The following is a 27,735-nucleotide window of genomic DNA, read 5'->3' as shown; positions in this document are numbered from 1 at the left end:
GTTCAGCATCTTATTTTAACATATTAATTTGGTGTCAATAAACATAGTTACACATTTAAATATATTTGTGCACTCCCCCCTCCCAAATTAATAATTACGCATGCAGCTGATTCGAACTCAGCACCAAGGGTGAAAATATTTAAGAGAGCTTGGGGCCACTTTGGCAAAAAAGTGACCCCCGGGTCACCAAGATATATACCGGGGTAGCGAACCAGGGACCACTTAGTCGGCACCCTCAGGTCTTGGGTATCTTGTGTATGTTTCCCTAATAATATGAACGTCGCCTACTAGTATGTCAAATTTGATAGTTATTTACGATCAAGTTGTGGAACTTACTAGGCCCTGTAAGTTTTTGGCGTCAACCCTGCCCTTGCACTATGCTTGCACAGTCCAGTGCATTGCACATAAATTTTGGCCGGTATATGAAAGCGCCCGCTCGCCATAGTGAAGCTAAATTAAACGAATCCTACTTTCGGCAGCGGAAGAACCTGACGTCACAGCATAAATTATAAATTGCAGCGATAAATCAGCCAATAAGCGATGTGCTACGGGCTGTATCTGCGAAGTGTACGGGCTGTTGATTGAACGAATGTAAACAAACACATGAACATGATCGTTTTCATGTTTTGCAGGTAATTTAATCGACATAATTCCTCATTATAAAGCAATAATTTACCAAAAATTGAAAGCGACTTTAGAAGAGATGGCTCTTAGAGTTAAGAGATTTATTTTCGTTGATCGAGAAATCTATCCACGACGATAGAGTGTGGAATTTGTCGATAAATTTTGTACATAAACATGTAAAATTGTAATTGATATTTACGTTGAGTATGTCCCCGGGAGTATGTCATGTCATGTTGTAAGCATCATGCAATTGTAAGGGCTTTGCAATAATTTTTACTACTGGTGGGAGGGTAAAAGGGGGGCAAGCTAAAAGGGGGGGGGCATTTTGGTAAGCCAAACGAGGGGGGCACACACCATCATCAATCTTCATGTTATGAGAAATTGCCACAATATATAGTAGTAGACTGAATCCACTTGTTTTTCAACAATAATAATAGCATTTTTGGAATCAGAAAATGTATAGGCTTACTCTCCATGTGCTGGGGTAAATAGAAAACTAAATTAATTTTATTCGATAATTTAAGCAATTTTGAGGGAAGAAATTTAGCCACTCTTGTGGACTGAGAGATGCTCTCCGTTCAAAACCGGGCCTTGGAGTAACATCTTCACTTGCTCGTCTGCAATGTTCAAATTAATTTTTATTATCTTGGGTGCACTTTTGCACCCCATTTTAAAGGGGCATGCAAACTGCCACTGCAGCCTTAAGGCCCATGAAAGTCAATTCCGAGTTAGCGTCACTTTTTTTTTCTAGGTTGGTGAGGTGACTTTTTCATTTTTCATTATTTCATCAGATTTCATTATTGACCTAAAATGTGTGTTGATTTAAAGCCAAACTCTGATGAAAACTACATTAATCCATTAAATTAATAAATTGCGGATCCAAGCATATACAAAAAGTATTATTTTAAGACCAATCTATTGTATTGGTATATTTACGCTTACTTTGAATTAATTTAGCTTTCATAAAAAACACTATATATCGTTATGAATTCGGCAGAGTGACGAATCGAGCATTTTGAGCAAAATGAGTTACTGTATGCTTGTGATTATGTATCAGGCGATCTTTCATTTCCACCAAAAATTAATGATAAATCTTACTTCCCGACGTGGATATTGAAATTGTGATTTGGACGAATCGCGCCTAAGTGCGAATTACGAATTTGACCAAAAGACGAATCGTATACTTAGCTGTACAAAACAGGCTGATAAATTGTATAGTGTAGCTGGAAACTCGGAATTTTTTATATTACATGTCATATACTGTTATTTTTGATACCAATGGGTAGCTATAGGTATCTTCTATCCAGTGATAGCAAAATAAGTACAAACATTCCCCACATGATATCGCTATGGCGTAATTATGTCAGAGCGCCGTCGCAAAATTGGGAAATCACAGAAAATTATACACAAAATATAGGCCAATATTGTTATATCTACTCTCAAATTCTTGATTTCAACTGGAGTTTTCACTAAATATTACGGGGATGACTAATTATAACTTATATACCAAGTTTAGGAGCTATAGCCTTAGGACAACCAGCAATTTTAACATAAAATCCCCAAATTAAGGATGAGTGCTATAGTTTACACGTAGTTGAATGCGGATTCGCCCCCGTGATACAACTCTTTATGCAGTGTTGACACTTTTTGGATTTAGCATAAAGCCGAATAGCTGTAAATACCTGTTTTGAGGAAAGATCGATTGTTTCAGAACTTGCGAATATTGCAAATAATAAGGGTACATTCACTTCTATAATATACGAATGTTCTCATATTTTAGAAGGGCCGATGGAATGGTACCAATATTTTCAAACGCCGTTTACTCAGAACAGCGATTTTACGGATTCGTCACTCTGCCGTATTCATAACGATATGCTTGTAGACGGGGTTTTACGGTAGTTGAGAAGGCCTGCTCTATAAGGATGCTAAATATGTTAACATCAAAATGTTATTATACAGGGTGTGTATGAATTATACAGGGTGGCATAATAAAATCACATTTTTTTCTAGTTTTTTTCTCTCAAAGTATTTTATTAAAAACAAATATTGTAGTAAGAAGGTATGATATAGGGCTTTCAGCTAAAAAACCCAAACCAGCCATCCAATCATCTCGTAAAAAAATATACAGGATGGCCAAATGTATAAATCATGGAAAAAAGGTGTTAATTAACAATTTAATTAGATCTTTGGTTATTGATTGCAATACCTGTGAAATTTGAGACACTGAGTTAGACTTTTCCAGATATGACACTTATAAAGAAGGCATTGTTTTGACTGATTTGTGTGTAAACTCTATGGCTGCTTTTGTGTGTAAACTCTATGGATGAGTAGCATTAATTAGCACTTGAATTAAACTATTATTAATTGATGAGATTTTTAGCTATAAATGATATTTCATCAATGTGTTATTGATTGTAATGCCTGTGAATTTTAATACCCCAACAACTATTTCAGATATGACACTTTAAAAATTAAGGCATCATTTTGACAAATTTGTGACTACTTGGACATTTAAGTGTCACCCCACCTAATTAACATACATAGATGGCCAAGGTCAAAAATTTTTTATCGTGTTGGTCGAAAGGGCTTTGGGTGTAGATTGTAAAAATCCACTTTGGTCGCTCATATGTTACCCGTTGCCATGGTAACGACCGGAATGTATTTTAGGCGATTTTAGCTCATTTCAGGCTGAAAATGCTGAAATTTGCCTAATAAAGAACGGAGCCATAGCTCCAATATTCGAGAAGATAGAAGAAATTTGATTATATCCTTACAATGGACCATCTTTCTACTTTTCAATAAAAAAATAAAATTATTCATGAGGTGCTCGTTTGTATCTTTTTTGACCTGGCAACACTTATAGTTTTGCCATTTTGAAAAAGTGACAATTTTGACCTATTTTGGAGGTGCAAAAAGAATATTGGCCATGACTCCCAGAATATTGTAATTGTGGTTGTGAACAAAGCAGACCATGCCCCATTCAAAAGTGATATAAATGGCTTGGGGGATTATATCAGTAAAGCAGAGTGTTGCCAGAAAATAACACATTTGTTGAAAAGAGCTCAATTTGACTTGGAGTGTTTTCCCCCTGTATTTAGGTATTACTAAACATATTATTTATGTTTGTGCATCATGTTATCTCACAATTGAATGTTTTTGATCTAGATATTAAATATTAAACGAATTCAATTTCTATTTTGATATTTAAAGTGTTGCCAGTATTCAAAAAACGGCATTTTAAGGTATTTTACTAGTCAAATGACTAGAAATTGGCACATATTTAAAAGTCTAAAAACAAATGATAAAAGTATAATCACTTGAACTATACTTCTGAATATTGATGTACATGTAGCAGGCCTTACATCATTCAGCAATAAGCTAGGGATTTCAACTGCAGTGTTGCCATAAAGTAAGCAAATTTAGTACTTTCTTTCTACAGACTACATTGTTATGTACTGATTTTGGGGAATTTGATAATTCAATTCTAAACAAAGTGTATTATGTTATGATGTACTATATACACCTGTGTTAACAGAAAAAAGACACAATTCTGCATTGCAAACATTACAAACTGATGATAACATGAATTTTTCTGCCTTATTTCTCCTAACAAGAGTTATTTAAGGGGGTATTACACCCCTGACCAATTTTTTCTCAAAAATTAGAGCGCATTGGTGACAAGTAAGGTATGTATATTATAGGGGCAATGACTACAACTACTGCACTGGAAATTTTATTTCAGCACACAAACCAGTTGTGGAGTTACAGTCAAAAATGAGGGAAAACCAATATTTGATCAATAAATCAATTAACTACTTGCCTTGAGTTGCTGAATTTTCAGTGCAGTAGTTGTAGTCCTTGCCCCTATAATATATACATATCTTACTTGTCCCCAATGCGCTATCATTTTTGAGAAAAATGCAAATATTGGCACACAATTGGCCACGGTGTAGTACCCCCTTAACATGCTCATGATCAGGGTGAATTTTGGTGGAAAACCGTTTCTTTTCTTTTCTTTTCTTTTCTTTTTCTCTTTCATTTTTGTCGGAGGGGGGGCACTCTTCTTCCTGTCCCCACCCCTAGCTACGCTACTGCAAACAGAACAAAATGTTGACCCTGTGTTTTAGTCGGTGCATAACCACATAGTTTTATTTTTGATGCCACTATTGAACAAAGATTTGTCCAAAGGAAAGGAAAGCATCAAAAGTTGCCCAAGCGTGGATTTGATAACACTGCCGACTGTAAAATGACTTTTGCATCATTCGGCTTAATATGCTGTATTTTATTGGCTCTCTATATATTTATGTTTATATAATGTGTGTATATTTGGTTGAAACTCAATACGTGAGCTAACGACTATCATATCTGTTCAACACGTATGTTCAAGTGCAAGGAACCACATCTGGTTTCTTTATACGAAATCATTTACGGGAGATATTCATCATTTTCTACCCGGTATCCAAAGATTTTCGTCTGAATATCAAAATCGTGCATAGGACATTCACATGTATCGATCCCGGTATTGATTTTAGTATCTCTTGTGTACCAAGTAATTATTAGCCAGGCGATGTCGGTGTGCAGCACAGGCTATATAGAAATTTCCCCTAATAAATTTTAAACACTTATGTATTTCTTTTAAATGAGAAAAAAACGGATATTAAGAACGGTAGAAACATTCCAACTTTGAAGAAAAACAAGTTCAAATGAACTCTTTTTAACATCAGGAAAACATATATATTACTAGGAAAAAATCAATAGTCTGAAGACATCAAAACATCGTTATGCAAATATATCAAGAAAATGTTGAAGAAAAAATAAGCAAGAAACTGCAGCCTAAAATTAATGCTAAATAGATCCCTTGAAATATAGGCCTATTGAAAACCTAACTGGCAAAATCATGCAACAAAGAAAAATAAGGAATTAAATTGCGAATATCATGAACATTTAGAGAAAATTAGAGTAACATGATTATCAATGTATCATTGCCCTCTATCCCACCTTTGTCCAGCAGATACAGTAGCATAAACAGGACATGTTCAGGGGGGGGGGGGGCGGTGCAAACTTGTCCAAAATTGGGGAAGCCCCCCGGCACACACACAACTTGCCCTCTGAGCTATGCCACTGAGCAGATATCATTGATAATTTGAAGCTTGTTAAATAACTCTTGTTATGAGAAATAAGGCAGAAATCATTTTGACATTTTGTGATAACAAAATTCATATTATTTGTAATGTTTGTTAAATGAAAGAATATTAATTTCTTCGAAAGAATCACAACCATTTCAATTAATCAGGGACGTTAATTAATTATAGCAGTCACTGAATACTCCTAATTAGTCGAAGAATGGAAGAAGCTATGCGGTTAATGCATTTCTTCTATGTAGCGTATGTTTGAAATTTTTAAGAAATCCAATAGGCCTACTTGCACCAGGACTAGCTACAATGTATTAAAGAAAAGTTGTATCTTAAATATTTTATTGCAAAATCATTTATTTAAAGTAATTTCTAGCTTCCTGTTAATTCCTAATTCTGTTTTAATTAATATAATAATGAGGAAGACAAGTTGCCAATTGATTGTGTTGGCTTAAACATTGGACCATAAAAATGGAATAAAAATGGTGTAATTTAAAATGAAAAAAGAATTCTCTGCAATTCTTATACAATTATCCTAGAATTTATAAAAGTGTACTTGAACATGCTTTGTACATGTCAGCCCTAACATGCATGCTATATTTAGTTAGTAAAATAATTTTGACACACCCTATAATGTTCTATTCATTTGTAATGCACATGAAATCTGTGGAATCGAATTGAATACAATAAACAATGCAAAAACAACATTTCAAGTGGTAGATTTAACTGTCAACATTTCTGCTGGGAATTTGGCCACTCAATAATAGCATTTCACTACGGTAAAATTTGGCACACCCTGTAAAATAAGATAAGCAATCATTTTAGTAGTTTCATGGCATATGAAATCATTCTGTTTTCAGATTAATATATATGCAGCACAAGTATATGCAGCATCAAAACTGAGTTTTTAGTCAGTAATCTTAGGATATTGAGCTACTTTAATGGGACTATATATTATCATATAGTTTCCGAATAAATTATGTTCGGTTTTTTTGCACACCCTGTATAGTGATTGTACAGATAATTAATTAACATAAATGTTGTATTTTCTTTTAAAAAAAAACGAATTTCAGTTAGATGATATTGGCATAATACTATTCAACTTTTTGTGTGGAATTATTTTGTTACTCCCTATATTACCTATCGATCACCCTGTATATTCAAATGCTAGCTAATGTAATGGCCATCTTTGAAGCATAAGCTTTCCAGAAATGTATGGGTTTGCATACTTTTCTTGAACTACATTTGAGATATAACCAAAAAGGTGCAAAAAAGAGGTGATACAACCAAATTTCCAAATGTGCACCAATGGGGTACCAACTTAAAAAATGTGACCAAGTACTAAATTTGCTTATTTTATGGCAACACTGCAGTTGCCATAGCTTATTATTGAATGACGTAAGGCCTGCTAGGCTGCAAAATCAATATCTAGACGTATAGTCCAAGTGATTATACTTTTATCATTTGGTTTTAGACTTTTAAATATGTGCCAATTACTAACTACATGTAGTTATTTGACTAAAATACATTAAAACGCTGTTTTTGAAGACTGGCAACACTTTAAATATCAAAAAAGGAATTGAATTCATTTAATATTTAATATCTTGATCAAAAACATTCAATTGTGAGATAACATGATGCACAAACATAAAAAATATGTTTAGTATTACCTAAATACAGGGAAAAACACTCCATGTCAAATTTAGCCTTTTTCAATAAATGTGTTATTTTCTGGCAACACTCCGCTTTACTGATATAATCCCCCAAGCCATTTATATCAATTTTGAATGGGGCATGGTCTGCTTTGTTCACAGCCACAATTACAAAAAATAGGTCAAAATTGCCACTTTTTCAAAATGGCAAAACTATAAGTGTTGACAGGTCTAAAAAAGATACAAACGAACACCTCATGAATAATTTTATTTTTTTGTTGGAAAGTAGAAAGATGGTCCATTGTAAGGATATAATCAAAATTTCTTCTACCTTCACGAATATTGGAGCTATGGTCCGTTCTTTATTGGGCAAATTTCAGCATTTTCAGCCTGAAATGAGCTAAAATCGCCCTTCCGACCAACACGATAAAAAAATTTTGACCTTGGCCAACTATGTATGTTAATTAGGTGGGGTGACACTTAAAGGTCTAGCTTTTTTATTTTTCATCCAAATGAACTGGGTTTTTTAAAAGTTATTTAAAAGGAGACAGTATTGGCAATAAAATGATCCCTTACTTAAGAATTTCCAAGTTAAATTGATGGTCTGATGAACAAGAAAAATATAAATGTAACTATTCCACCTTATTTGATATGCCAATTCACGACATATGACCAAATGCGCTACTGTAGTGAGAACACGACCTAAGTATACTATTCGGAATTACATAGACTGTTGATGTTTTTGTGTGAGCTAGCTTTTGCGGGATGGATGCATATGAAAAAATCCAATTGATTGCCGTAACCATGGTGCAAATCATGTTAATTTGTCATATTTGGCAGAGATTCAGATCTTAAAAGAGGTTATCATTATAGACTATCATGGAGCATTTCAACAATACCCATATTTTGTAGTAGAAGGTCATTGAACTTTTACATGATGGTCAAGTTCAAAATTGCTCGAACTTGGTTAAAACAACAATGATGTGTTTATCTACCCATAAAGATTCAAAAGAAGTATAGTTTGACCTATCTACGAGGTATGGGCAAATAGGCAACATTGTGACGTCATAGGTCAAATTTTGGCTCCACAGCGGGTGACAAAGAAAATCAGTCCAATTTTGTTGAAAACGGTCTCAAACTTTTTGTTATGCCTCCAGTGCCTGCAAGGCATACTGTTTTTGCAATGTCCATGCTTCTGAGTTTCTGTCTGGATGCTGTATCTCGGGTATGGATGGGCGAATTGACTTAAGATTTTCAAGATATGTGGGTCATGGTCAGAAACACTGGATTTTTTTTTGGGTGAGGCTCAAGGTCATATACTGAGGTCAAAGGTCATTTGAGGTCAACTAAAATATCATTATTTTGAGACTTAATTATGGTCTCATGAACAGTTTAAATCCTAATGCAACCACACTTGGGTCATAGCTGCACTATGGGAACCCTCATCGATTGGTGGTGTTCAAGGTCATATACTAAGGTTAAAGGTCATTTGAGGTCAACTTGTAAAAATCTTTATAGTTAAGATTTGGGTCAAAATTTTGGTCAATTTGAGAAGGCTATTTCTCGGAAGTGGTATAGCATATTTTGATGCACTTTGTTGGATAATATGCAATTTGTGGAATACAATTATTATGCAGTAGATTTTGGTGCAATATATGCAAATGAAGTACTTACTAATTTGCATAATGTCCTAATTTGCATAATTTGGCTATTTCTTGGTAGTGGTAAGGTGTAGGAAATTTTATGCTATTTTGAAAGGTCATTTTCGGGTCATCCAGGGGTCATCTGAGGTCAAATTCTTAATTTGTCCTATGGGCATGAAACTTGGTGAGTATTGTCACCATTTACAAAGTTTTTGAAGGTCATCTGAGGTCAAATTCATTAATATTTGTTCTATGGGCATGAAACTTGGTGTGTATTGTCACCATGTAGAGGCAAATTTGTTGAAGGTTGTTTGGGGTCATGTAGGGTCATTCAGGGTCATGCAGGGTTATTCAGGGGTCATCTGAGGTCAAATTTGTAAAATATGTCCTATGGGCATGAAACTTGGTGGACCATGTCACCATTTAAAGCCAATTCTTTTTGGAAAGGTCATTCTTGGGTCATCTAAGAGCCATTGGAAGGTTGTTTTGGGATCATACAGGAGTCATCTGAAGTCAAATTCAGTCTGCCCTTTGTACAACCTTTGTGTGTCACATCGCTCCTGTTGGCGGAAGCATCACGGTTGATGCTGTACGTCGAAATCCACAACATCCGCGAACTGCCGTCCATCTAGTTTTGCCATTAGAAATCAGAAAAGAATTCTCTATGTAGGATGTTTTGATACTTTGGTATTTAATCAAAATAGGGCAATATCCACCACTGCATTGAAAGTTATCATGAAACTATTCTTTTTCTCATGTCTTGCAACAAGATGAATAATTTGAGACACTTTTCAACAAAATCAGACCAAATTTTTTCCCCGTGGAAGCCAAAATTAGACATATGACGTCACAATATTACTCTTTTGTTCATAACTCCATAACCATACATCATTGATAGGTCGAAATATACTTTTTCTGAATTCTTATGACCAGAGGATGGCGATGGTATTGGTTTTGAGCAAGTTCGAATAACTTTGAACCTGTAAAAATTAAATAACCTTTTTCCGTTAAATGGGTGGTGTTGTTGAAATAGCTTCATAGCCTAAATTAATCACCTCTATAAGTACTATTACTCCACTAAATATGGCAACCTTCACACAATTTGCATGATTGTAGTGCTTATGAGTATGAACTGAAATATCTTGAACTAAAATGGATTCTGTTGCAATTACTGCCAATTCCAGAAAAAAACAGCACTAATTTTTTGGAATTATAAAAATATTTTGTTTTACCAATAGCTCAATCCTAATCCAGTGGCGTAGCCAGAATTTTTGTCGGGAAAACCCAGTTTTTGACCCATTTGTCAATTTGTTGTCCCATTTTTAGCCATTTTATTGACTCTTTACTCTTTGCTATCCCCATTTTATTCCTAAAATATTTCTGTGGATTTGGCCCACCGCACTGAAATGTATTTATTTTATTATTTTTATTTATTATAAAGAGAGGGTTACTTACCTGCTGTGTCCTAGCAGGACATCAGTCAATGTGAAACATATTAAGTGCAAGGATCATCTGTGATCCTTGCATTTAATATTAAATGTCTCACATTGACCGATGTCCTGCTGGGGCAACAGCAGGTATACCGCCTCTCATAATTAATTTACTTGGCCACAATTCATTTTGGGGCAGATCCGCCATTTAGCTGTTGTGGCATGTGGTGATGAACTCAATATGTAATCATGAGTGCACTGCACGCTGGTTCGAATCGAACTGTTCTGATGTTTTCTCTTTATTATAGTGCCAGTTTGTCTGAGCTTCACTTCTTTTAACCTTATTTATCAAATAATATGAGAAATAAGTTGCTGAACGTGAATCTTGTTTTTGGTGTGAATTTATTTTGCCTCATACATGTAGATAAGGCAACAAAAATACCTTGTTCTACGGGCGGACGTACCTTAAAAAGTTGGGTCGGTCTGTCCTATAAATCAACAAAATGTATAATATTTTGCAATTTGGGGAAATACAAAAAAAAATTCAGATATTTTGTTTCCCAAATTCTGGAAAATCTGGGTCGTAGGGCCTGTAGAACAGCATGGTTTTTTAAAGTCACCTAAGGGTATATATTAAGCAGTTTCCTCCTTTTGCCAGCCATCACTACCCATAGCCAGAGAATTATCGGTCTTTGTTGAACAGCAGATATTTACCAAATTTCCCATACCTCAGATCTATGACCATGATGACATAAATTTTGTGGGAATTTTCATATAAATGTGTAATTGTGTGTGCTTGGCCAATTTTCAACTACTGGTTCTTTAAAGGAAGGTGACCTGATATATTTGGAAAATCAAATTATTTAAAACTTACATAATTATCATAAAATGTCACCCTCTAAGAACTCATGCAAAAAGAACATGAAAATGTTTTGTGAGAATGTGACTAATTCCTTATGGAATTACTGACATTTATATAGCATGATACTGGTAGTCTTCAGTGTTTTTATTAATGATAATCATCATGATCATGTAATACAGTGGAAACTCATTATAAGAAGTTGTCAGGGACAGAGAAATTAGTTCTTATATCCAAATTTCGTTATATCAGGGTTGTAAAAACAATAAATAACAGAATTTTGTATCTTGGTTCTGGAAAAATACTTCTTTATAACAGGGTTTTTCTTGTATCAGATTTCGTTATAATGAGGTTTTACTATATATTGATTTCAAGTGAAAGACCCTATTTTTCTCAGTACCATATTGAAATTAAAGTTTCAACTTGGTGTATTTCAAAGATATCATCAAAAACTGTCTAATCAGTCTCAAACGTGGCACAGTTGAGACTAATTTGACAGTTTTTTATGATTCCTTGGAAATATACCGCTTAATTTGAACATGTTAATGAGAAAAATATCAGCTTTTACCTACATGTAATACCAAAATGTGCATTTTGATGGGGTAAAGTGGGGGATGATGTGGTCAATCAGGTTACCTGCCTTTAAATTTATGAGTTTTCTCGCAGTCCTAAACATGAAAGAATATAATTCTTAATTGGGCATTTATCATTTTCGTGGTATCTGTGTTAAGCAGGAAAAGCATAAATACATGTACATGTATTAACGTTCTATGAAAATATCCACTTTTACAGTATTCATGTGTCCTGGGGAGGTTAAAGAGCAAGAATTAATTTCTGGCTTTCAAAAATATATGGAAGGCTATATTACAGGCTGCATCAAAATGATTGATACACATAAGTTGTGACATTTGCCACATAGAATTCTCTTGAAATGACAAATTTATATATTAATCCACAAATTTAATATGTGTACATCCATATCAAAATGATGCACTTGTCGGCTGCTACACGAGTCTCATTTCACATAATAGCTAGGAACAAATACCAGACTCTTCTCAAGTGGAGGTCGTCACTTCAAATCATCCCCAAGTCACATGGTTAAGGAATATAGTTTACAAGTATTATTGAGTATGTGGATAAAGCACCAAGAATTGATTGGTTATGAAGTTCTTATGTGAAATGAGACACATGTAGCATCTGCCAAGTGCATCATTTTGATATTGTACACATAAATATGTGATTTTGTGTTGCAATCTTGTATGCATATATTATTGTACTGGAACCTGTCGGGTAACAATCATTTTGATACACCAATAACACCCTTAAAAGAAAAATCACTTACAACAAACTAAAGCAAAGTTTCAAAATATAAGCAAATTTTGTGAGTCATTTTATTTATTGCATACACAACATTTTGACTTTGGATACACAATATTGACATCAATCTTCAAATAATTGACTTGGACCTACAATCTACGACTCGACTATTGACAGCAAGACACACAGTTATTCTAATTTTAGTGGTCTTGATGTATAAAAATATTACAGGTAGGTGTGACAAAACGGATTCAAATCTGACGAGAACTAGAACCAGTTCTCCTGAAGGTTCTCGCTGGAGAGCCAAAATTGGTTCCAAATCTCAGATTGCATGTTGTGTTATATTTTACCTTCCTGTACTAGAACAGAAATATGATTTAAGGGGGTACTACACCCCTGTGGTAAATTTGTGACTATTTTTGCATTTTTCTCAAAAAAAACCACACACTGGTAACAAAAGTTATGTTTATTATTGGGGCAAGGAATCCAATTTCTAAACTGAAATTTCAGTGACTCAAGACAAGCGATTCAGTATATATGATAGGAAATGAGGTACATCCTAGCGGTACCTTATTTCTTATCATAAATAACGAATCGCTTGTCTTGGGTCACTGAAATTACAGTGTAGTAATTGGCTTCCTTACATAAGTTTTGTTACCACTGTGTTATTAGTTTTTGAGAAAAATGCAAATATAGACACAAATTTATCGAGGGGTGTAGTACCCTTAATAGTCTCATTAATCCAAAAATATAATTCTGAAATGTTGGAGGGAAAAGGGCATCATGTTAGCTGTCAATGCATGCATGTACTTCTGATGTTGATGTTACTCGACCACCCCATAATAATAGATGTGACCTCGCTGCCATGGTAATGAGTATCTCCTTTATTGATTGTATTTTCTAAAGGCAAAAATTAAATCAGAAAGACAACAGTGGTCGATTAGCCAGATGAACTCAGTAGTATTAAGTTTGAGCAATGTAAAGTAAAGATAAGTGAAAGTGACATGCATTGTGTGCCAGGTAGATGAGGGGAAGGTGGTGACAGCCTTGTGAGTTTACCTGTTTTTATCAATACTGAAGATGGCAGACATACCACTGATCAATGATCAAGTAGTGTAAAAAGTACTATCTACTGAGTGAAGATAACATACACAACTAGTGTATAGTGCTATCTACTGAAGATAGCAGATATACCACTGATCAATGATCATGCAGTGCAAAGTGCTGCCTACTGAATTGAAGATTACAGATTAACATATGGACCACTGATTGCATAGTGTATAACTGTATAGTGCTATCTACTGAAGATAGCAGACATACAGCTAATCATGCAGTGTAAAGTACTATCTACTGAAGAGAACATACACAACTGATTGAATAATGTATGGTGCTATCTACACAAGATAGCAGACATATCACTGATCAATGATCATGCAGTGTAAAGAACTATGTACAGAAGAGAACATACATGACTGATTGTGCAATGTATAGCGCTATCTACTGAAGAGAGCAAACATACCACTAATCAATGATCATGCAGTGTAAAGTACTAACTACTGAAGAGAACATACACAACTGACTGCATAATGTAAAGTGCTATCTACTCAAGATAGCTGATACACCATTGATCATGCAGTGTCTAGTGCTATCAATGTTACTGAAGATAACAGATATGTGACCAGATCTGACAAAACCAGGAACAAGTCACATTTTGACAGTCCATGATTTGAATAAAAATGTCAGATTAGACAATCATCTTTAAGGGGTACCACACCCTGGCCAATTTTGTGCCTATTTTTGCATTTTTCTCAAAAATTATAGTGCATTGGTGACAAGTAAGATATGAATATTATAGGGCAATGACTACAACTACTGCACTGACAATTCAGCAACTCAAGTCAAGTAGTTATTGATTTATTGATCAAATATTGGTTTCCCTCATTTTTGACTGTAACTCCACAACTGTTGCCTGTGCTGAAATAAAATTTCCAGTGCAGTAGTTGTAGTCCTTGCCCCAATAATATACATATCTTACTTGTCACCAATACGCTATAATTTTGAGAAAAATGCAAAAATAGGCACAAAATTTGGCAAGGGTGTAGTACCCCCTTAAATAGCATCAATACTAATTTTACTTTTCAAGATATTGATACTAATTTTATAAATGATAATAGGGATTATCATAGTTCAACTGATATAGATAAAATACACCGCTGATAAAGTGCTATCTACTGAAGGTAACAGATACTGTACTGATTATGCAGTGAATAGTGCTATCTACTGAAGATAACAGATCCACTGATTACAGTGTATAGAGCTTTATATCTACTGGAGATAAAATACACTGCTGATAAAGTGCTATCTACTGAAGGTAACAGATACTGCACTGATTATGCAGTGAATAGTGCTATCTACTGAAGATAACAGATCCACTGATTACAGTGTATAGAGCTTTATATCTACTGGAGATAAAATACACCGCTGATAAAGTGCTATCTACTGAAGGTAACAGATACTGCACTGATTATGCAGTGAATAGTGCTATCTACTGAAGATAACAGATCCACTGATTACAGTGTATAGAGCTTTATATCTACTGGAGATAAAATACACTGCTGATAAAGTGCTATCTACTGAAGGTAACAGATACTGCACTGATTATGCAGTGAATAGTGCTATCTACTGAAGATAACAGATCCACTGATTACAGTGTATAGAGCTTTATATCTACTGGAGATAAAATACACCGCTGATAAAGTGCTATCTACTGAAGGTAACAGATACTGTACTGATTATGCAGTGAATAGTGCTATCTACTGAAGATAACAGATCCACTGATTACAGTGTATAGAGCTTTATATCTACTGGAGATAAAATACACTGCTGATAAAGTGCTATCTACTGAAGGTAACAGATACATACTGATTATGCAGTGAATAGTGCTATCTACTGAAGATAACAGATCCACTGATTACAGTGTATAGAGCTTTATATCTACTGGAGATAAAATACACTGCTGATAAAGTGCTATCTACTGAAGGTAACAGATACATACTGATTATGCAGTGAATAGTGCTATCTACTGAAGATAACAGATCCACTTATTACAGTTTATATTTTTGATTTGTGAAATCTTTATTGAGGATTTAAACTACTTCAGTGGCAAGCACTGCTTTCCAAGCAGGCCCTCATACAATGATATTTACAACATTTTTACAGATTATTTACAAAATAACATGATATTTAGTAATTTATACAAAAACATCAATAATAAGTGTGAAAGAAAATAAATGTATCTCAAGTACATGAACGGTATAAATCTAAAAATACATACAATATAAATGATTATAATTCAGCAGTAGTAATGATGCTTGTCTTGAATTGATGCAAAGACATAGTTTCAAGGTTTACACGACATGATGATGGCAAATTGTTCCATAAGTTTGCAGCTCTTACAATAAATGTACGTTTACCACTGTTAGAATTATATTTACGCACAATCAATGTGTTTGAAGAATGACTCCTTGTAATGTGATCATGAGCATTATGAACAAAGTCAAATTGATTACATAAATATTCAGGGCACATATTTTTGATACATTTAAAGGTAAGAAAAATCATGTGATTAGACCATCTATCAGAAAGTCTAATCCAATTTAAAGAATTTAACATTTCATCTACTGGTGTTCTAAATAGAGCTATATATCTACTGGAAATAAAATACACGCTGATAAAGTGCTATCTACTGAAGGTAACAGATACTGCACTGATTATGCAGTGCAGAGTGCTATCTACTGAAGATAACAGATCCACTGATTACAGTGTATAGAGCTATCTACTGAAGATAACAGATCCACTGATTACAGTGTATAGAGCTATCTACTGGAGATAACAGATCCACTGATTACAGTGTATAGAGCTATCTACTGGAGATAACAGATCCACTGATTACAGTGTATAGAGCTATCTACTGAAGATAACAGATACAAGGCTGATTATACTGAGGCTAACAGATACTGTACTGATTATGCAGTGAAAAGTGCTATCTACTGAAGATAACAGATCCAGTGTATAGAGCTATATATCTACTGGAAATAAAATACACCACTGATAAAGTGCTATCTACTGAAGGTAACAGATACTGCACTGATTATGCAGTGCAGAGTGCTATCTACTGAAGTTAACAGATCCACTGATTACAGTGTATATAGCTATCTACTGGAGATAACAGATCCACTGATTACAGTGTATAATGCTATCTACTGGAGATAACAGATCCACTGATTACAGTGTATAATGCTATCTACTGGAGATAACAGATCCACTGATTACAGTGTATAATGCTATCTACTGGAGATAACAGATACACTGATTACAGTGTATAATGCTATCTACTGGAGATAACAGATCCACTGATTACAGTGTATAATGCTATCTACTGGAGATAACAGATACACTGATTACAGTGTATAATGCTATCTACTGGAGATAACAGATCCACTGATTACAATGTATAATGCTATCTACTGGAGATAACAGATACACCGCTGATCATACTGAGGCTAACAGATACTGTACTGATTATGCAGTGAAAAGTGCTATCTACTGAAGATAACAGATCCACTGATTACAGTGTATAGAGCTATCTACTGGAGATAACAGATCCACTGATTACAATGTATAATGCTATCTACTGGTGATAACAGATACACTGCTGATCATACTGAGGCTAACAGATACTGTACTGATTATGCAGTGAATAGTGCTATCTACTGAAGATAACAGATCCACTGATTACAGTGTATAGAGCTATCTACTGGAGATAACAGATCCACTGATTACAATGTATAATGCTATCTACTGGTGATAACAGATACACTGCTGATCATACTGAGGCTAACAGATACTGTACTGATTATGCAGTGAATAGTGCTATCTACTGAAGATAACAGATCCACTGATTACAGTGTATAGAGCTTTATATCTACTGGAGATAAAATACACCGCTGATAAAGTGCTATCTACTGAAGGTAACAGATACATACTGATTATGCAGTTCATAGTATACACATGTTGACTGCTATGAGGGGCACAGTTCAATTTATAGGCCCAAGGTGATCTCAAAACCATATGACTATGCCTGAAGCGTAGTCGAGGGGCATGTAGTTTGAGATCACCGCAGGCCTATAATTCTAACCATGTCCTGAATAAAAAGCAGTCAATATTTGTTTTATATACCACATCTTCAGATTCTTGTCATCTGTATGGTTAAAAGCATTGATTTTGGGAAGAGAAATAATTAATAGTTTCAATGTGAACGGCACAAATTCACTGAGCACTACTAATAACACAAATTACAATCTACGATTTCCGCGTAATTATAGCGCACAAAACATTAACGAGTGCGTAATATCATTTGTTGCTGGAAACGAAGCACACACAGAACTCTGTCCGGGGAATAGCTACTTTTCAGGGCATAGTCAAAACTATGCCCGCGCTTTTAACCAATCAAATGGCGGGAATCTTTAGATGAGGTATATAATGCTACCTACTGAAGCTAACAGATCCACTGATAGTGCTATCTACTGAAAATAGCAGATATACTACTGATTATACAGTGCATAGTGCTATCTACTGAAGATAGCAAACTCATTGCTGATCATGCAGTGCAAAGTGCATTCTACTGAAGATAACAGATATACCACTCATTACAGTATAGTACTATTTAAAAAGGGAAAAAACACAGTATCTTAAAAGGGCATTTCGTGATCCACAGCCTCATCTCCCCACTTTTCTTTAAAAAAGTTGAGGTTTTTATACCACTGGATACCTCTGGCTACATAATGTTTATGAACCAAATATTTCTTGCAGATTAATTCATTTAGCAAAATTATCGTCAAATTTGAATTTCGTTCTGGTATACCAGAACGAAAATACAACAGTGGCCTAATGGAGCAGTGTAATGCACAAAATCATGCATAACTCGCAAACGCAAAATCGGAATCTACTGAAATTATGGGAATAAGGTCTTTTCGTGGATATCTACTGAAAAATGTCATAAAAAGAGGATGCTAGGATCACGTAATCCTCCTTTAAGTTACAAACCAGCCACCTTAACCTGTAACATAAGCTCTAATCCTAATCCAGACTCTTTAAAACTTGTCTTGCCTGCCTTAGCTGTCAGTTGGTCACTTTTTGTTTATTTTAAGTTCCATTCCAGTGGCGTAGCATCATAGGGGCACGCCCCCCCAATCGATCTGAAATTTGAAAAAATCCCATAGGAAAATTGCCGAAAAACGGCTTTTGCCCCCCAATCAGACCCGGTGCCCCCAATCATGGTCGGTGCCCCCCCCCCATGTGATGACCCACGCTACGCCACTGTTCCATTCCATGCATGTTTCAGAGTAATCACTTTAGCCCAGTCAAATTTAAAATGACCCACCACTAAATGCAACAGAATCCATTACATATATCTTAGATCATCATACAGCTGAACTGTATCTCATCTCAAGTTTGAGAGTAAAGCCATGTTGGATTTTGTAGTGGCAGAATCGAATCAGTGAGTTTACGCGATTTGCGTTGCCAGTGTACACCTTTCTATGCATGTGTATACGATTTGAATCGGCTACTATGAAATCCAACATGCTGTTACCCTTGACTGTAGACGATCGAGACACAGTATGTAAGACTCCAGCACAAAACCTGTACTAGGTGATTATATGGATTCTGTGGCAATTAGTGGTGGGTTAAGCCCTTACTTACCTTAATTTTACTGGGCTACCTCTTCCACAACAGTTTTTAATGCAATTAACACATACAGTGTCAGTCAAATAATATAGAGTCAAAAATTCCCGCAAAAATGTGTCCATCTTTAGAGGAGATAGTCTGATAAAATGTCAATACTACCAAAGATGATTCAATTCATCACAATTGATTTTTGCTGAATGCTGGTGCTTAAGATTACACTAATTTACAGAATTATGTGACAAATGTGAAGGTTGAATAAACAACAAGAATATGAACGCAGAACGCTCCATGTTTTTCCTGTAACCATAACAGTAATCATAAGGTACATTGTAAGTTGGTGTCCTGAGGTTCCCTTTTCAAATCATCATGCCCCTGTGAAAAAAGACAATAATATCATGAACATATTTAAAAAACATGATGATCAATATGTTATTTGTTATAAGTTGTATGCAATGCATGGATGAGGGCGGCCATGACATATTGAAGTTTGTACTCTCTGGTCCATTATGTTTACATTTAACATATGAATTATTGAATGTTTTAACTATTAATCCCAAATACAACAAGAAAGCTTGTTCTGTGGATTTGCAATAAAAGATATACCGTATGCAAAATAGAAACATCTGTCTATTTTTAATATGGCCAAAATAAAATAAATTCATGTGTCCGATAACCTGCCCGTACCTGTATGATAGTTTTGTTGTCTTGACTGTACTTACCAAGTAGCAACAACAGATCAATTGTATCTTCAGTGCTCTTCACAGACTCTTCATAGATTTAATCAATCCATTAACATCTCCACAAGTTGATAAGCTGGGTCAACTGCAAATCAAACATGTATTATACACAAACATAATTAGCATAATCAGTAATATCAAATGACTAATAACTGAATGTTACTCTAAAAGTCTGGCAGCCATATACCCACATGTAATATCTCTGCTCTTTGGATAGGACTATACACATTACGCAAAGAGATTTAGGGGGGCGTAAAATTGCAAAATTGTGATTATACACATTACGCAAAGAGATTTAGGGGGCGTAAAATTGCAAAATTGTGATTTTTGAGTCTTTCTGATATGCTTACCGAGTTCACTACAGTACTGATTTTGAAAAAGTCCTTTCACACTGACCAACCACTTGTCCTGATAAACCCTTATAATAGTAGAGAGGCTACATTGATCATCTGCTCCAGTTAAGATTTTTGTGGGTTATTTTTAGATAAAGGTGCCACCTGGGTTAGAATTAATCATTAGATTCTCATCTTTCTGTTTAACCTGGCTGGCATTTCTGAAAAGTGATGTGAGCTGAGATAATTGTATGGGTTGAAAAATGCAGTTTGTGTAATTTTGTTGCCTGTTACCAAAAGTGTCAATATTATATTAAAAACAGCTATAACTTCAGTTTCAGTTTCGGTTGTAGTCAGTAGGGTAGACAAATTGTCCACATTTCGCCAACTTCATTCGATTATAACTGACTTGACGCGCTTGCAGGACTTAATTTGAGAACTTTTAACAATTGTTCAGTTTTTGTTTAAAAATGTCTAATGTAGTTGCTGCTGTGACTTCCCCGGGTAGCTTGTTCCAGTCTGGGATTGTTCGATTGAAGTATGAAAACTTGTTGATATTGAGTCTGGTGTGCTGCCTTTGGTATTTATGAAGATGGCTTCCCTGGTTCTGGTGACTTGTGAAGGAATCAGATAATCCTCGCTCTTGACCCCGACCAGTCCATTTGAGATTTTATACATCATTGTAGTCTATCATTCTTTCTTCTTTTTTCTAAATGTTTCCCAGTTCAATTTAGTTAACATATCTGTGACACTGCTGTATTTGCTAAAGTTCGGTTACAAAATCTGGCTGCTCTCCTCTGCACTATTTCGATTCTGTGCTTATATATTTGGGTATGGGTGTCCCAAACAATACTGGCATATATTCAGTATAGGTCGCACAAGCATATTATATGTGCAAGTTTTCACATTTTTATGTTATTATTAGTTATGATGAACCCATTTTGTTGAACTCATAATAATACTGATGTTTATTAAAATTAAAGTATTCAATAGTAAAATGGTCATAAAGAGTTTAAAAATATCAGATGATTAGTGACAATAAAAGTAATTGAATGCAACATTATCTTGCCTAATTATAATGGCTCACTTTAATACTGAACAATTCTGATTTTGGAATCTACCAGTTTATTGAAAGCGAACCCCAAAAATCTGACTTTGGACTTTGAATTTTAAGCAGAACTTTACCCCGGGACTTTGCTCTCTAAAAACACACTGTCAAGCATACTTGTTTATCAGCCCATTAACCACAAGTACTAAGCATGGTAAAGTACAAGACGTGCTAGATGTTTGATGAGAGATTAACTTTCACGTCAACACAAAAGTGCCGCAAATACCACAGATAGTTGTGTACGGTGTATAGTTAAGTAATGGCGCTGGGCCGGAAGATTTAAACCATATTCTTAGTCAGCGGGAGTGGTCTAGTTCAGTAGACACATTTCTGATTGGACAATCGCATCATTTGGTGCCGTCTATCAGGCCGTGAGCGACCCCACGTCATCATGCGTCTTGATAATGCGTAATATGCGTGTAGAGGTGCGTAGTATGTATCGCGCTGGATGCGTGAACTAGTGCGGAATCGTGAACGCGCTAGCAGTACGCGCAACAGAATACGTGAAGTTGTAAACAAGTTTCGTTCATTTTATAATGAGGGAGTTTTTATGACGGTAACTTAGTTTTTGCTTTAAAAAATTGTTTACAGTTATTAAAATAATATTTAGCTGACTAAGAATGAGAATAAGCGATAGGAATTTTTATTTTGCCTATCCTCTACCTATGATAGAGCGACAGGCAGGTCCAATATTTTTATCGTAGTGGATACCGGCTGCGCCGGCATCCACTACTCAAAATATTGGACCTGCCTGTCGTCTATCACACGATAGAGGATAGGCAAAATAAAATTCTATCGTTATTCTCTAAGTGAGATATGGGCGACCAATCACAAGGCAGATCCATTTAAAGATGCATTACATCATGGCCAATTTTAGTTAGGCCAGAAATTTTAGAGTTTTATGCTTAAATGTAATAGCCAGAATATGCAAAATGGGCAAGTGGACTACGGAGAAGTCTACGTCAACCGTGTAATTGCATGGGATTATTTTGAAATTTAAAAGCGCTTGAAATATCACAAACAAATAGGCCTATGTTAATAAATAATATAAATACATGCTAAAACCGTTGGGGTTAAGTGAACCCCACAAAACTAACTGAGTATATGGAAAATAGGCCTACCATAGGCCTACGGCCGGGAAGTTTCACAACTTGCCGACACTATCATGCCATTCGCCGCCTGGTTTTTGATGATATCTTCTGAAATACATGAGTTGGAACTTCTAATTTCCATATGATTCTGAGAAAAATAGGGTCTCTCATATGAAATCAATATGTAAAATGATCATGTTGATTATCATTTAATATAAAAAATACCGTAGACAAGGCTTATATTAAGTCGGCACCCACGCTTTTTTACCCCATTGTTGCCCAGTTTGGTCTCCTGGTGTGTCCAATATTTTACACTTATACGCTATAGGACCAGGAACCATCTTTGGGACAAGGAGCTCATTTTAGCTAGCTCCTGGTCCTGACATACTTAGGACTCAAAAATAAATTGTTTGATTGGCGTATTAACATTAAAAACAACTGTAAATTGCGTTCGATAAAGGCATTCAAACTTTTGGACAGTCTAAAATTTTGATGAAGTGGAATTTTAGCAACATTTTTGATGCAATCGCCTGTCGTGATCGGCTGTTTACTTCTGAACTTCCATTGCTTTACATGGTGTCATGCTTCAGCAAATGCGACTAGATTTTGAATGCAATGGTCTCTAGCCTAGAATGTAAAGCTATAGGTGAACAAATTTTTGGCTGGACTTCTTGAGCAAATGCTGGTGTTATAATTCCACACATATTTATTTAGGGGTCCAAAGTTAAGACCCTCCTTAAGAAATTGACAACCCAGCCATACGCTCCACCCATCGAATGTGTGTCATCGGCCCTCAGACTGACTGTAGGACATGGTAGGAACCTACATGTAGTCCGAATAATCAGACCCAGAACAAAATATTAATTTCTGACATGATCGTGTTCTGGGTCTGAACTGTTTTCATTCGAAATCTTGATGGCAAATTGGACAAAAGAATCATGTGGTCCTTCTTCACAGTTTTTTAATCCCGTATTCATGTTGCGTGAATCACTCTATTGTGGACCATCCTTTTGATACTTGAGTATTTGGACAAGCGAAACAGTTTTGACAGGACACTTTTGTCTACCTATCTGTTTGTAAACAAACAAGTCCAAATTGTCCGCACCGAATCACGAAAGTCAGCGTAATATACGGCACTAGGTAGGAACCCATGAATTGATCCATGTATGATGTAGCCATACGCATAGATTGAATGATCATAATTATTTGTTTTATTTTTTAATATACTGGGGGAAGTTGGATTTTCACTATCCCTTTAAAATTTTGTTTGAACTCCCGGGACTTCCTAAATAGGAAGATCTAACGTACCCTATCATAATCATTTGGATGGACGTGACATCAGCAGATAATACCCAATGTAAATGTAAATGTCGTCAGGCCTCAGTTTAAAATTATAAAGTCATGAAAGAAAAGTACACCATACTGGGCGCAGAGGAGTGCACTAACGCTGTTACTTTCCTATTCAGTGAGGATTGTCATCTGTTTACAAACAGAGATGTAGACAAAAGACCTGTCAAAACTGTTCCAGTTGTCCAAACACTCAAGACAAGTTAAGGATGGTCCACCTCAATAGAGTGATTCTCGCAGCTGTTGCAGCATTAAGGCCCTTCGCACTTGATTATTAGTTTCCTGTTTACCGCCCGCGTCCAAAATTGAAAATCTCAAAATAATTAATTATTTTATTTTTATTTCCAATTTTCTCCTTTAAAATAACTTTCAACTACTTGTACTTGCCATTTTCTGACTTTAATAATATCAACAATAATGATAAATGAACAAAGAGTACAACTCCACCTTCACTTATTTATAAAATCAAATATTGTTGTGAAATAATTAAATGCCCGCCCCAGTCAAAAGCGAGTCGATAGTTGCTTGTAATAGTTCAAACCAAATAAAGAAAATAAAAGATAATTAATAATTAATAATTAAAAGTCACCTCGTCCCTTTTTCAAAATCTTAAACAGGAAACTAATAAGGCCTAGTAAAAAATAAAACATGTTTCACGTCCGTGTTTTGAAAAAAAAGGAGGAGGAGGGGCTTTTTATTTTCTATTTTTATCGCAAAATTGGTGTAAATACCCATAATTAGAGCTATTTTAGCGTATACAATAATGCCTGGAAAAAGGAGGAGGCCTCTTTTTATTTGTTGTTCTGAGAGATAGGCCCCCTCTAACTATCACAAAACCTTATAAAAGTGTTTCTTGTATATTAGCAAGGCTATAGAAAGCATCTCTACTTCCTAGACATATTTTTTGAAAAGTTATAACCAAATTTCAAAAAATAAAAATAAAATTGAAGAAACCTCAAAAAAGGAAGCGGGAGGGGACGTGAAACATGTTTTATTTTTTATTTGGCCTAATCAAGTGCGAAGGGCCTAATATAGGGATAAAAAGCAGTGAAGTAGGACCATGTGCTTCTTCAGTCCAATTTGCAAACAGTTTAGACCCAGAACACGATCATGTTAGTATAAATGAATATTTTGTTCATGTTGTTTTTAATAATAACTTAAAAAAATAAGTAAGCTTACACACATTGACATTTACTATGCAGTACACTCATAGTCATACACTGCCGTATGGCCGTACACCGCGGCATGCGGCAGTCCCTGACAGTGGACCAAAATGGCCTAAAACCAAAGTATTCTGGCTAGAATACTGTGCTAAAACTCACCATAGCGGCATAGCCAACAGTAGAAAAATCCTGAATAGGGCCATCATTGCAATCATTCGAATTTCCTCCTTCATTGTGATGACAAGAGCTACTCCAGGTCTGAGCTACTCGGTCATGTCGGTATACAAACCGGATGTAAACAAAGTTTTAAAGAACCCCGCGAAACATCGTGTTGACTGATGAGTGAAGCAGGCATGCGCATTACGATTATGATGTGTGACGTCAGGTTTTTCCGCTGCCGAAAGTAGGATTCAAATTAAACTAAGCTGCTGTTTTGAAAAGAGGGCGACATAATGAAATTTGATTTGTCCAACACGCATGCAGTGTCTGGCGAGATTTCAAGAGAAATTTCTTTTCATTTTAATAAAAACAAATTTAAATTTTTTCTCAATTTGTTGTATTAAATGTCTGTAATGATGATCTAAGCATTAATACCCGTTTTGAGATGGTCTTTTATCAACAATATACGTAACTAATAGCCATGTAAATGAAAGTTTTGACAATAATACAATTTTCCAAAATAATGAATAATGAAATCATGACCTCACATTTCACTGAAACAAATGTGACGGGAAACTAATCATTTCATTTCATTAGCCTGATGATGGGAACCACCAACTTTTAAAAGTAAGTTTCAGTTGGCTTTACTAAAAAAAAAAAAACCGGGTCTAGGACCTATATGACCCGGAGTCACGTCCTCCATATTAAAACTTCGTGTTACGGCCATATATCCAGTGCAGTGGGGTTTCACCTTATGTCTATAGCATTTTGGGTAAAGAATAATTAACAAAATTCAAATTTGACAGAAATCGTACATTTAATTATTAGGTCAACTCAACTGTATGGTACTTTAAGTTCTAGTATCAGTCAGAACAAAAATTATATTTGCCAGGAATATTGAAATCAACATGGTCAATGCATGTTCTGCATGCCTTTCTACATGATAGGCCCTACTACAAGTCATGTTGGTAGGTCTGCAATGCACCACAAGTATCCCCCTGTGTGGATGGAAGTCTTGGTTCATTGTTGTCTTCAGTAGTCTTCACGATCATAGATTGATAGATTGTTGACTTGAAGGGATGCCTGCATAGAATATGTGTGATGCCTTCAAGCCCTTCATGGTCTTACTTAGGCCCTCTGAAATCATATCAAAGCCTAAATTCAATCAAAATTTGAAGTCTACTAATTTATGGCTGCTGAAATAGACCATGGAGTAGCGAGGTGGGACTCAGCAGGAACCCTGCTGGAAGACATGTTCACTTCACGATCACCTATCATCAACGACATCGCGACAGTGTCGTAAGGTCATGGTGAAGGGAAATGGACCTTTACATGAGTAGTAGAAGTACAACAAACCTTGGCCTCGGCTGAGGACCCGGCTGAGGATAGAAAATTGTATGTAGATCTTGATGCGGGATTTATATCCGAATCATCTAGGCCTGTGTCTGAAAAAACTTTTTGTGGTTTTTTTTTGTCATTAATTATCATCGACAACATGCATGTTAAAACAATACAAGTCATGATACGAATGACTGTTTTAAAAACTCGTGTCATGAATGTTCAGTTAACAGTTCCATACTCATGTAGGCTACTTGAAGTTTTCGTTGATGGGCATGCATGCATGCATGGTCGGAATGACTCGTTTACGTGTAAACTGTGCACTTATAAATTTTACTATTTCTACAAGCTTCTTCACATTCACTACACTACAGTACATTTTATAACGAATAATTATATTACAATCAAAATACCATGGCAACTTACCTATCGTAACATCAGTTGCTTGACTCAATCCTTGAAAACAAATGATGAAAAGTACACAGATCTGCAGATTGGCCATCTTGGCCTGAGTGAGATTTTGAGCACAACGCTAAAATTAAGAGTTAGATACCGTGATTTTGTCACAAAAATGGTCACTCAAAAGGAGACCGTTTGTTCTTATTTTTTTCACAGAAATTTCAGTGCAAGGGTCTCCTCATTCAAATTGTACATACGATGGTTGAAGCCACCATGAGTCCGTGGCGTTGGTTAATCGAGGAATTTGATGGCATGTGTCAATGTGTCAATCATGGTCAGTACATGGACAAGTTCATCTTTCATGTAGGGGTGTACATTTATAATTGGATTGAGGGGCGGTTGTTTCCAGGTTTGCGTTTGCGATTTGCGCGTTGTCAGGGACCGCCTTGAAAATTGAACCACATTCGGAGGAAAGCAGTTCTCACATGCTCATGGTGAACAAAGGCAAGAACAACAGCCACCATCATGATTTCGTAATAATTTGTTTGTTTTTATGCCTTAAAAAATAAAAAATAAAACCAAAATTAATTCAAGTCCGTTTGAAATGATCATATCGGTTTGGACCTATAATTAAAACTGCAAATATAGGCCCAGGTC

General features: G+C 35.5%; 1 protein-coding gene across 1 annotated transcript in view; it reads right to left on the bottom strand.

Moving 5' to 3' along the window:
• The window catches only part of LOC140158762 (glutamate receptor 3-like), a 40,001-nt gene extending 12,627 nt beyond the window's left edge, over positions 1–27,374 (bottom strand). Inside the window, exon 1 of the mRNA XM_072181973.1 lies at positions 27,106–27,374. Within this exon, the coding sequence (XP_072038074.1) occupies positions 27,106–27,181 (76 nt within the window). The 5' untranslated portion in view covers positions 27,182–27,374. The remainder of the gene's footprint in view (positions 1–27,105) is intronic.
• Positions 27,375–27,735: the final 361 nt, after the last annotated feature.

The sequence above is a fragment of the Amphiura filiformis genome, chromosome 8 (assembly GCF_039555335.1).
Source record: "Amphiura filiformis chromosome 8, Afil_fr2py, whole genome shotgun sequence".
Taxonomy (NCBI): Eukaryota; Metazoa; Echinodermata; class Ophiuroidea; order Amphilepidida; family Amphiuridae; genus Amphiura; species Amphiura filiformis.
This window is presented reverse-complemented; position numbering and strand designations above follow the sequence as displayed.